Source organism: Hippocampus bargibanti, linkage group LG01 (genome assembly GCF_051943395.1).
Source record: "Hippocampus bargibanti isolate YZ-2025 linkage group LG01, ASM5194339v1, whole genome shotgun sequence".
Taxonomy (NCBI): Eukaryota; Metazoa; Chordata; class Actinopteri; order Syngnathiformes; family Syngnathidae; genus Hippocampus; species Hippocampus bargibanti.
Window position 1 is genome coordinate 1,486,336 of NC_142734.1, and position 12,025 is coordinate 1,498,360.

Sequence of the window (12,025 nt, forward strand, 5' to 3'; positions counted from 1 at the left end):
TTTGTACATTATGACAGTGATAGATAATAGACAGAAAAGAAGTTATCATATTTAAAAGTGTCATACTTAGAAGGCCCACAAGAGAAGCACTAGTTTGTATGCCAAGATTATATTAACGCGAATTTAATGTTCGTAAGGCGAAAAGTTTGTTAGCTAAGCATTCGTAAGCCGAGGTATCACTGTACTCTCAATAAATAGCTTGACAGAGGGCTGCAGAAGTTGGGCGTCGGTCATGAATGGCTACGTCCCCTCCCGGCAGTAAAAGACAATCTTCATGTGTCCCAAATACACATTTCTGACAGATAGAAAGTTTTTTTTTTTTTTTTTTTGCTTCATTTCCACCCCACATTCACATCGGCTTGTCGTTGTTCAGGTGACTCAACAAGATGTCAAGAAAGAGAATCCTTTGCAGTTTAAATTCCGAGCCAAGTTCTTTCCCGAGGACGTTACGGAGGAACTCATCCAGGAAATCACTCAAAGGCTTTTCTTCCTCCAGGTAAGCTTCAGTCTCAAAGTCACGGTTTCTTTGTTCTGCGGAAAATATGAAATAATTTGGTGTCTTTCCTTTTCTATCAGGTAAAGGAAGCCATCTTGAACGATGAGAACTACTGTCCCCCGGAAACAGCGGTCTTACTCGCCTCTTACGCCGTCCAGGCCAAATATGGCGACTACTTCAAGGATGTCCACAAGCCTGGATACCTCACACACGACCGACTGCTACCTCAGAGGTTCACGATCGCCACCGATGCCCAGTGTTCCCATTTGTGTGTACGAAAAACAAACAGGAGAGGATCAACGCGTGCGTCCTTTTTACCAGTGGATCAGGGACCTCATGGTGAAACGCGCACGCCTGCTACAAGCTAAATGTTGAACGCAAACATGAAGCTGTAGCGTTCATTGACGAATAGAGAATGTCTCATATCTAGCTTACCTGTCAAGCGGTCGTATTTTGCTCTATTCTGTGCGATTTTTGCACATTTTTAGATGTGTACGGCATAATCCTGACTGATTATGGCATCTACGACTGGCCTGATTGCCCCATGTGCTTTGGTATCACTTCATCAGCATAACTAAGCCTATGTTGCCCACGCGAATGGTCAAGAACGCAGCAGTGAGAGAGACAGTGAGAGAGTTTCAACTATTATAGTTCAAAGGCAGAGTGTAGACTGCAAGGTTAAAATATCCCATCAATCAGGCTGCACAGACAACCCCCACGTGCCATCTGTACACTTGATGCAAAAAGCTATCAACCCAGCTAAACAGAACACAATAGATGAGGAACTCCATAAAGATTATAACAGAGAAAGCACCAAGGGATCAAGCCATCAACAACCATCACAAAGGTAAATAAAACGACTTTATTATATAGTACAGTTTATTTATTTAATTATAATACCATAGCACATTTATTATACGTAAAATAAGGTATATTTTGTGTAGTTTTAAGGCTTAGAAAATTAGAAAATGATGTTTTATGGGGACCTGGGAACGGATTATTCTCATTTTAATGGTTTCCAATGGGAAATTATTTTTTGCGATACACACTTTTCGCCCTACACACTCCAATTAATTTCATAAGCCAAGGTATCACTGTAAATAGTACACACGTGTATGTTTTTTTTTTCAGTAAGGAAAAATGAAGCCATTAGTAAGGTCACAGTGTCTCGCAGGTTGACAGCTATGCATCTACTCCGTGTAAATCCGCTTCAATTCCAAGGCACGGCAGTTCCACATACGCATCAACGCTCCTTTCGTCTGATTTGGGGCACCTCAAGCCATGCTTCCATCCAGCCGCAAACCTCAAACTCTCTCAAATGATGTCACCTATTAAAATGTTGTGCTTTTTTGGGTTATTCCGTATTGTTTTTTGTTAGTTTTGTTGTCTATGTTTGGATGCGTGCAGAGTGCTGGAGCAGCACAAGCTGACCAAGGAGCAGTGGGAGGACCGAATCCAGACTTGGCATGAGGAACACACAGGAATGCTCAAGTGTGTGAAGGCTGCTTTGGGCCTGCTGTGTCATGTCCGATAACAACAATCCCGGTTGTGTTTTGTGCATCACGGCGTTTTTAATGTTTAATTTTTATTTTTTCTTTCTGACCAGAGAGGGCTCTGTGATGGAGTACTTGAAAATAGCCCAGGACCTGGAGATGTATGGAGTCAACTACTTTGAAATCAAAAACAAGAAGGGCACGCAGCTCTGGTTGGGCGTCGATGCACTCGGCCTTAACATTTATGAGCACGAAGATAAGTAGGTGGCGAATCCTCGTTTGCGTTATTAATTATTATGATTGTGGAGGGGAAAAAAAAGTATCCATACTTTGCCGGTGGTTAACTTATTCACTTGCCATTCACAAATTTATTCGGGGATTGAAAATATGACGAAGAGTGCCATTCCCGAATATTTTTTTATTTAATGGGTGCCGATACAGCGCTGGTCATGGCCTCTGGCAATGTTTTCCCTCCCACAAGGGGGCAGTATTTCCCTTTTTTCATGTTTGCTTCAGCTGTTGTTAAAGCGCTATCTAAACCAATATGTATTGTATTGTATTTTGTACAGCCTCCCCCATTTCAAGCTCATATAACTCCAGACCCATATAACTTAGGAATGAACTCTTTTTTTTTAATAATAATAATAATATATTTATTATTTATTTATATTTGTATTATTATAATTATATAATAATACATTGGAATGGCAGCGAATGAGTGAACGTGTCGCTTGTGCAGGTTAACACCAAAGATCGGCTTCCCCTGGAGCGAGATTCGAAATATCTCCTTTAATGACAAGAAGTTTGCCATCAAGCCCATTGACAAGAAAGCACCCGTGAGTATCAAAATTTCACCCTTCTTCTTTCACCATCTTGAGGAATGATCCCTTGTAGGTGCTTTCTCTGCCATCATTTTACCTTGTTCCTCATCACATGTGTTCTGTTTCGCGAAAAGTGTGTATCCCAAAAATTAATTTCCCATAGGAAACCATTAAAATGAGAATAATCCATTCCCAGGTCCCCATAAAACATCATTTTCTAAGTTTCTAAGCCTTAAAATGACACAAGATATACCTTATTTTATGTATAATAAATGTGCTATGGTATTATAGTTAAAGAAATAAACTGTACTGTATAATAAAGTCATTTATTGACCTTTGTGATGGTCGTTGATGGCTTGATGGAATGGAGTGGCCGCTTTCATCAGCATTAGACAATTGATGAGAAACGTAACCTTCTTTCACCATCTTGTAGATGCTTTCTCTGTTATAATTTTATCTAGTTCCTCATCAATTGTGTTCTGGGCTGATAGCTTTTTGCATCAAGTGTACAGATGACTTGTGCGGGTTATTTGCGGAGCCTGATTGATGGCATATTTTAACCTTGCAGTCTACACTTTGCTTACGACGGGTAGTGACCGACGGCGGTGTCGCCGACGTGCCACTTTTCAACCTTGTCATCCGCAGGACTTTGTGTTTTACGCACCCCGCCTGCGCATCAACAAACGCATTTTGGCGCTTTGCATGGGGAACCATGAGTTGTACATGAGGAGGAGGAAGCCGGACACCATCGAGGTGCAGCAGATGAAGGCTCAAGCGAGGGAGGAGAAGCATCACAAGCAGATGGAGAGGCACGTACTTCGCCATACTTGCTCTCGGGTCACGTCGCCGATGTTCAAGGGCTGTTTTACACTTGGTGTAAAACAGCGCTGACACAGGGATGCGCTCTATAGTTAATAGATAGCTCTACAGCTAATAGATAGCTATATAGCCAAACACGACTGGAAAGCGACTTTTTGATCGGAAGAATCGTGAGCGTTTTCTTTCCTCACCGATGATTGACAGAGTTGTACATCTAGCTATCTAGCTGGCTAGCTATCTAGCTAGTTATCTATTGGTGAGCCATCGAGCTAGTTATCTATTGACTAGCTATCTAGCTAGGTATCTATTGGCGAGCCATCTAGCTAGTTATCTATTAGCTAGCTAGCTATTTATTAGCTAGCTGGCTATATAACTTGTCCTGTAATTGTGACAGAAATTTAATAAGAAATCGCAACAAAAGTCCACCGGCTGCTTAATTTGTGCTCCCGCATTCTACGCTGGAAATGTGTCAGGGCTCAGCTGGAGAGCGAGAAGAAGAAGCGAGAGGCCGCGGAGAAGGAGAAGCAAAGGATCGAGCGTGAGAAAGATGAACTGATGGAGAGGTTGAGACAGATTGAAGAGCAGACCACAAGAGCCCAAAAAGGTACCACATTCTCCTTATCAGCCCCAAATTTCCCCAAAACCGCGACGTCGTGAGGAACCTTAAAGGACAACCGACGCCATTTTGTTTTGTTTCCTAACTAACATGAGAAAAATGTTTTATAGCATCTAAAAACACCCAAAACACGCAGGCTGATATTTTTAGTCAAATGCAAAACACATCCAGTTATGAATATGATTCAAATAGTTCTGAAGAGGAAAGCATACATGTTTGCAATCGGTTAAAGAATTTATTCCGTGCCATTTTGAGGCAACATTGGGGAGAAACGATCAACAGAAAAGAGGCACAAAATGGCGATCTCCTGTGGCCACCTCCGTTTCCACAGGCTGATAAATTCCTTATATGGAGCTTGGTCGCCCTCTTCTGGCTCTTTTGGGTGCAACACAAGGTTTTCAGACCAAACAAGCATTGACGTGATGGATTGACTGCTACAATGTGTCCTTTTTTTCGGTCAGAGGCGTTCCTTCAGTGACGTCACGTACGGACTCGTCACCAGCTCAAAAACAAGACTTCCGGAATATTCAGCGCGTGTCTTAAAACGCTAACTTTTTGTCATGAGTTTCAGACACTGGGCTAAGTGATGAAATGAGTTGATATTTTGTCTGTTTTTTTTACATTGTCAGAACTGGAGGAGCAAACACGGCGGGCCATCACACTGGAGCAAGAACGAAGAAAAGCGCGAGAGGAAGCCGAGAGGTTGGAAAGGGAGAGGCAAGCAGCGGAGGAGGCCAAAGGTGAGCTGGTCAAACAGGCTGTAGACCAGCAGAAGAACCAGGAGCAACTGGTGAGTGATGGGCAACCAAAAATTACTATCAAAATGACTTTTTCAAATTCATGCAAAAAAAAAATGAATAGAAACTCAAACTGTAGATAAATAAAACATGATTACGATTTTGGTTTTACTCCTTGGTGCTTTCTACTATCTTTGTGACTGCCTTATTTCCTGTACAGTGATACCTCGGTTTACGAACCCCTTGGCTTACTTTTCGGTTCACGAACGTTAAATTTATGGCTATCTAGCTACCTAGCTAGATAGATAGATAGATAGATAGCCAGCTAGATAGACAATAGCTAGCTATTAGATAGCAAATAGTGATAGGTAGGTAGCCAGCCAGATATCCAGATAGCTAGATACAGTGATACCTTGACTTATGAACTTAATTGGTTCCCAGACAGAATGTTTAAGGCAAAAAGTGTGTATCCCAAAAAATAAATTCCCATAGGAAACCATTAAAATGAGAATAATCCGTTCCCAGGTCCCCATAAAACATCATTTTCTACTAAATAAGCCTTAAAATGACACAAAATATACCTTATTTTATGTATAATAAAAAATAATTAAAGAAATTAACTACTGTATACTAAAGTCGTTTTATTGACCTTTGTGATGGCGAGCAACGTAACCTTCTTTCACCAGCTTGAGGAATGATCCCTTGTAGGTGCTTCCTCTGCGATCATTTTATCTAGTTCCTCATCAATTGTGTTCTGTTGAGCTGGGTTGATAGCTTTTTGCATCAAGTGTACAGATGGCTTGTGCGGGTTGTTTGTGGAGCCTGATTTAACCTTGCAGTCTACACTGTGCCTTTGAACTATCAAAGTTGAAAGTCTCTCACTGTCGTCTGCCTATCTTTTTTTTGTTGCTCTCAGGCTGCAGAGTTGGCAGAATTCACCGCTAAGATCGCGCTGCTGGAAGACGCCAAGAAGAAGAAAGAAGACGAGGCCATCGAGTGGCAACACAAGGTGCCGGCCGCTCGCCCGATTTCACGCCAATGGTTGACATGGACCGCACTTTAGCCCTCCTCGCTTCTCCTTCCGCAGGCTCTATCGGCCCAAGAGGACCTCGAAAAGACCAAAGAGGAGTTGAAGACGGCCGTCACCACGGTGACGGCGCCCGTGAGCAACCACGCGGAGAGCGAGCACGACGAGCAGGATGAAAATCACGCCGAGGCTAGCGCCGAGCTATCCAACGAGGGCGTCTGCCACCTGGATCTGCGCAGCGAGGAGGCTCGCGTCACCGAAGCCCAGAAGAACGAACGGGTCAAGAAACAGCTCCAGGTATGCTCTCCTCCTCCTTTTGCCGTCATCAGGACGGTTTTCATGATCCCATTCCCAGTTACGGTTTAATTAATGAAAATTAGTTTACAATACAAAACAATAAGTCCAAAATGGTCAAAATAGTCAATAGTTCATTCAAAACACAAGAGCGCTATGTATCCACACCTGCCACTTGCTATCCATTAGCTAGCTAGCTAGCTAGCTTTCTATCTACTTGAGTTACCTACGGGTTGAGTATACGCTGGCGCGTGTGGCTGCCGCTACTCACCCACAGAAAAGTTTATCCTCTTACTGTAAAGTGACCTTGAGAGTTTTGAATGGCGTTCATAAATGAAATGTATTATTTTTATTGCTGTATCTATTAGCTAGCTAGCTAGCTTTCTATCTATTTGAGTTACTTTTGGGTTGAGTGAACGCACAATTTCATCTCATGTCTCCCCCGTCAGACATTAAGTTCCGAGTTGGCCGAAGCCAGAGACGAAACCAAGAAGACCGCCAACGACGTCCTGCACGCCGAAAACGTGAAGGCGGGCCGTGACAAGTACAAAACGCTGCGTCAGATCCGGCAGGGCAACACCAAGCAGCGCATCGATGAATTTGAGTCCATGTGAAAAGAAAGTGGACCTTCCATTTTGTCAGTCTGCCAAAGTTGTTTTTTTTTGTGGGGATGCCTACTGCGTTTTCGGGGTGGGGGGAAGAGTTCCGTTCCAACCAAACGGTCGTAAGTCAAAATGGTCGTATGTCGAAATCCATTCAAAATGTTGAGTAGGCTCGGAGGTTAAATGTCACATCAAAGACGAAGACCAATCCCTACTCTTTGACAGCACTTCTTCAATGTCGGCTGCTTATACAGGTAAACATCTGACTTACGACCGAGTTCCGGTCCGACCAAACGGTCCTAAGTCAAAATAGTCGTAAGTCGAAATCCATTCAAAATTTTGAATAGAGACTCGGAGGCTAAATGTCACATCAAAGACGAAGACCAATCCCTCGAATTCAACCCCTCTTTGACAGCACGTCAGGTTATCCGCTTATCCGAGTTACGACCACCCATACTTACAACCACGACCTCCATTTCTAAATTTTTTTATTCCACGCCTGGCACTGCAACGCGCTAGCAGGCCGGCAACGTGTTTGCCAATTTTGGCCGGCCAGCCAGCATCTCACGCTCGTACAGCAATCGACCGTGTGATGGCACCAGAGGGGAGGAGTTTGCGAGTCATTTAGCCTCCCGGGTCTCAATTCAACATTTTGAATGGATTTCGACTTACGACCGTTTGGTCAGAACGGAACTCTGTCGTAAGTTGGATGTTATCTGTATTTTGTTTCATCGCAAACGTCAACCGAAACGCGACAAAGGTCGTATGTCGGTTCGTGTTGAATTTATGAGGGTTCTGCCCCCCCTTTTTTTAGTTGTTTCACATTTCCAACTGGATTTCAAGCAGATTTTCAGATTGCGTCGGGGAAAAAGAGACGCCAGATGGATGAATGTAGCCAAGGTGTCAAAAAGGGAAACTATTACGGAACACCGCGTTAAAAAGTGTTAGCAGCGTAACGCCACTTGGTCATCGCATCTCAATTTTTTCATGCGCGGCTCCGAAAAAGGAATCCCAAGCACAAAAAAATGGCGCTAGAGACAAGTGTCCTAGTAGGTAGCCAGGTAGGTAGCTGGCCATACAGATAGCTAGCTAGGTATCTAGCTAGGTAGCTGGCCATACTGATAGCTAGCTAGTTGTCTAGCTAGCTAGGTAGATGGCCATACAGATAGCTAGCTACCTAGCTAGCTGGTCATGCAGATAGCTAGCTAGGTAGCTAGCTAGCTAGGTAGATGGCCATACAGATAGCTATCTAGGTAGCTAGCTAGGTAGATGGCAATACAGATAGCTAGCTAGGTAGGTAGCTGGCCATACTGATAGCTAGCTAGTTATCTAGCTAGCTAGGTAGATGGCCATACAGCATAGCTAGCTAGGTAGCTAGCTGGCCATACAGATAGCTAGCTAGGTAGCTAGCTGGTCATACTTATAGCTAGCTACCTAGCTACCACTATGGCCATCTACCTAGCTAGGTAGCTACCTAGCTAGGTAGATGGCCATACAGATAGCTAGCTAGGTAGCCAGCTAGGTAGGTAGCTAGCTAGGTAGGTAGCCAGCTAGGTAGCCAGCTGCTAGGTTGCCATATGCAAAATTTACACCGTGGCGATATTTGTATTTTGGAACTAGCGCGTATGCTAGGTGTGTACCTGTTACAGTAGGAAAGTGTTAAAACCGCTAACTTCCTGGATGATTTCATTCAGGGTTGTGGACATGTTTAAAATTGACGTAAAGATGAAATGTTTTTCTTTTAATGAACAGTATATCGTTGCTGTACTGTATTTGTTATGTTTTTTTTTTTGCAAAAATACAGTCCATTTGTTAAGCTATATTTGACAGCTGCTACAAGTTTTGCTTTTTTTTAATGGTTTTTAAAGCACTTGCCGTTTATGTTTTCCAAGTGTTTGCTGTAGCAGGACGAAAAAAATGAATAGGATTCGCTTCTGAGTTGACCTGTCAGTCATTTCCGCGGACGAGGGAAGGAGGAGGGGCACTTTTCAAGATGATTGGCGCTACTTCCTGTGTTTGGCCCCGCCCAACTGAGCTAGCTTGTTGATTATGTTCGGGCACCAGCTGTCAAGTGTGTCCTTATTTTTGTGACTCATCTCAGCATCTCGACGACGTTACGATTGTCAAATTGTCGTCAGATCACCAATAAAACATTTTCAATTTGTGTTTCACTTGCCATTTGTTTTATTTTGAGCAGAATTCCAATTTTAATCTCAGAATTCCAATTTTAATCTTAGAATTCTGATTTTTTAACTCACAATTCCGATTTAATGTCAGAATTGATTTGTAATTTAAATCTCCGATTTTAATCTGAACTGATTTGAAACTCAGAATTCCGATTTTAATCTCAGAATTCCGACTTTTAATTTAGATTTCCAATTGTAATCTCAGAATTCCAACCTTTAACTCAGAATTATGACTTTCAAACTCAGAATTTCGATTTTAATCTCAGAATTTGGATTTAATTTAGATTTCTGATTCTAATCTCAGAATTGACTTTAATCTCAGAATTCCGACTCTTAACTCAGAATTCCGATTTTAATCTCAGAATTCTGATTTAATTTAGATTTCCGATTTTAATCTCAGTATTCTGACTTTTAATTTAGATTTCTGATTTTAATCTCAGAATTCCGATTTTTAATTTAGAATTCCGATTTAATCTCAGAATTGACTAATCTCAGAATTCCGATTTTTAATCTCAGAATTACAGTTTTTAATCTGAGAATTCAGAGTTTAATCTCAGAATTGACTAATCTCAGAATTCTGATTTTTAATCTCAGAATTCCGGTTTTTAATCTCAGAATTCTGATTTTTAATCTCAGAATTCCGGTTTTTAATCTCAGAATTCCAGTTTTTAATTTAGATTTCCGATTTTAACCTCAGAATTGACTAATCTCAGAATTCTGATTTTAATCTCATAATTCTGGTTTTTAATCTCAGAATTCCGGTTTTTCACTCAGAATTCGTGATTTTAATCTCAGAATTCCGATTTTTAATCTCATAATTCCGGTTTTTATTCTCAGAATTCCAGTTTTAGATTTAGATTTCCGATTTTAACCTCAGTATTGACTAATCTCAGAATTCTGATTTTTAATCTCAGAATTCCGGTTTTTAATCTGAGAATTAAGAGTTTAATCTCAGAATTGACTAATCTCAGAATTCTGATTTTAACCCCAGAATTCTGATTTTTAATCTCAGAATTACGGTTTTTAATCTCAGAATTCTGATTTTTAATCTCATAATTCCGGTTTTAATCTCAGAATTCCAGTTTTTAAATTAGATTTCCGATTTTAACCTCAGAATTGACTAATCTCAGAATTCTGATTTTAATCTCATAATTCCGGTTTTTAATCTCAGAATTCCGTTTTTTTCACTCAGCATTCCTGATTTTAATCTCAGAATTTCGACTTTTAATTTAGCCTTCCGATTTTAATCTCAGAAGTGACTTTAAACTCAGAATTCTGATTCGGTGTTCCACGCTGACACATGGTGCCAGCAGCCCCGAGTGAAGGGACTACTTTGGTTACGCCCATTTTTGAGTGGTCTTTTTTTTTCAACAGCATTGCAGTTCCGCCCACTCCACAAACCTTAAAGGACAACCGACACCACGTATGGTATCATTTTAATGGTCCGGTCCACTTGACATCTACCGAGGCCAAACGAGTTTGACACCCCTGGTCTCGTGGTACCCTCGAATGAACATTTACAGCAGTAAAATCATGACAAGTGTTATGGTAGGAAGTAAACTTCAACGTTTGCGGTACAAATAAACACGCATCAATCAAAAGACGGGAAAACATGCACAAGGGTTAGCTGAACACAGTTCAGAGTATCGGATGTGTCGTAACGCACGATTACTTTGGGCCCTCGCTCGGGGGGGTTCCACGCTGACACATAGTGCCAGCAGGCCCCGAGTGAAGGCGCTACTTTGGTTACACTTGTTTTTTGAGCGGGCTTTTTTTTCAACAGCATTCCACTTCTGCCCACTCCACACAAATCTTAAAGGACAACCGACACCTTTTTTTTTTTTTGGTTTTCGAACTGACATCAGAAAAACGTTTTAGACTCTAAAATACACAAAATGACATGTTTAGTCAAATGCAAAACACCAATAAAAATGAATTAAAGTGTCCCAAAACTACTTCGAAATGACCACGGAAATGGGCTGATTTGTCTGCTGGGAATTTGTGTCAACTAGTATCAAATAGTAGTCTTGGTGCAACACACAACCATTCACCATCGTGTTATTTTTCTAGTTTTTCTTCTAATTTGCAAAGAATGCAAAGAAAAAAAGAAAACGTAAAGAAAAAAAAGAAAAAAAGAAAACGAGAAAAAGAAAGAAAAAAGAAAAAAAGAAAAAAAAGAAAAAGAAAAAAGAAAAAAGAAAGAAAAAAGAAACAAAGAAAAAAAAGAAAACAAGAAATAAAAGAAAAAAAGAAAAAGAAAAAAGAAAAACAAAAAAAGAAAAAAGAAAACATGAAATTAAAAAAAAAAGAAAAGAAAAAAGAAAAAGTAAAAAGAAAAAAAAAAAAAAAAAAGAAAATAGAAAAAGAAAACATGAAATAAAAGAAAAAGAAAAAAGAAAAGAAAAAAAAGAAAAAAAGAAAAAAATAAAGAAAAAAGAAAAAAAGAAAAAAAGAAAAAGAAAAAGAAAAAAAAAAGAAAAAAAGAAAAAGAAAACAAGAAATAAAAGAAAAAAGAAAAAGAAAAACAAAAAAAGAAAAAGAAAAAAAGAAAACAAGCAAAAAGAAAAACAAAAAAGAAAAAAGAAAACAAGAAATAAAAGAAAAAGAAAAAAGAAAAAGAAAACATGAAATAAAAGAAAAAGAAAAAAGAAAAGGAAAAAAGAAAAAGAAAGAAAAAAGAAAAAAAGAAAAAAAGAAAGAAAAAAGAAAAAGAAAACATGAAATAAAAGAAAAAGAAAAAAAGAAAAGAAAAAACGAAAAAAGAAAAAAGAAAAAAAGAAAGAAAAAAGAAAAAGAAAACATGAAATAAAAGAAAAAGAAAAAAAAAATGATTTTACAAATTGTGGACGCAACTTGTCCGGAGGTGTCGGTTGTCCTTGAACGTTGACATTTTTTTTAAAACGGAAATGCTGTAGAAAATAAGCCGTCTCCAAG

At 40.0% G+C, this 12,025-nt stretch overlaps 1 protein-coding gene across 2 annotated transcripts in view; it reads left to right on the forward strand.

Annotated features, from left to right (window-relative positions):
- Window positions 1–9,076, forward strand: part of LOC148902673 (radixin) — a 50,381-nt gene extending 41,305 nt beyond the window's left edge. For both annotated transcript variants that reach the window (XM_089021383.1, XM_089021313.1), the window contains exons 5-15: window positions 374–496; window positions 577–728; window positions 1,904–1,987; window positions 2,103–2,249; window positions 2,729–2,825; window positions 3,456–3,619; window positions 4,103–4,233; window positions 4,875–5,035; window positions 5,899–5,991; window positions 6,070–6,306; window positions 6,753–9,076. In XM_089021383.1, coding sequence (XP_088877509.1) covers window positions 374–496; window positions 577–728; window positions 1,904–1,987; window positions 2,103–2,249; window positions 2,729–2,825; window positions 3,456–3,619; window positions 4,103–4,233; window positions 4,875–5,035; window positions 5,899–5,991; window positions 6,070–6,306; window positions 6,753–6,917 — 1,554 coding nt within the window. In that variant the 3' untranslated portion in view covers window positions 6,918–9,076. The remainder of the gene's footprint in view (window positions 1–373; window positions 497–576; window positions 729–1,903; window positions 1,988–2,102; window positions 2,250–2,728; window positions 2,826–3,455; window positions 3,620–4,102; window positions 4,234–4,874; window positions 5,036–5,898; window positions 5,992–6,069; window positions 6,307–6,752) is intronic.
- The last annotated feature ends 2,949 nt before the right edge of the window (window positions 9,077–12,025 follow it).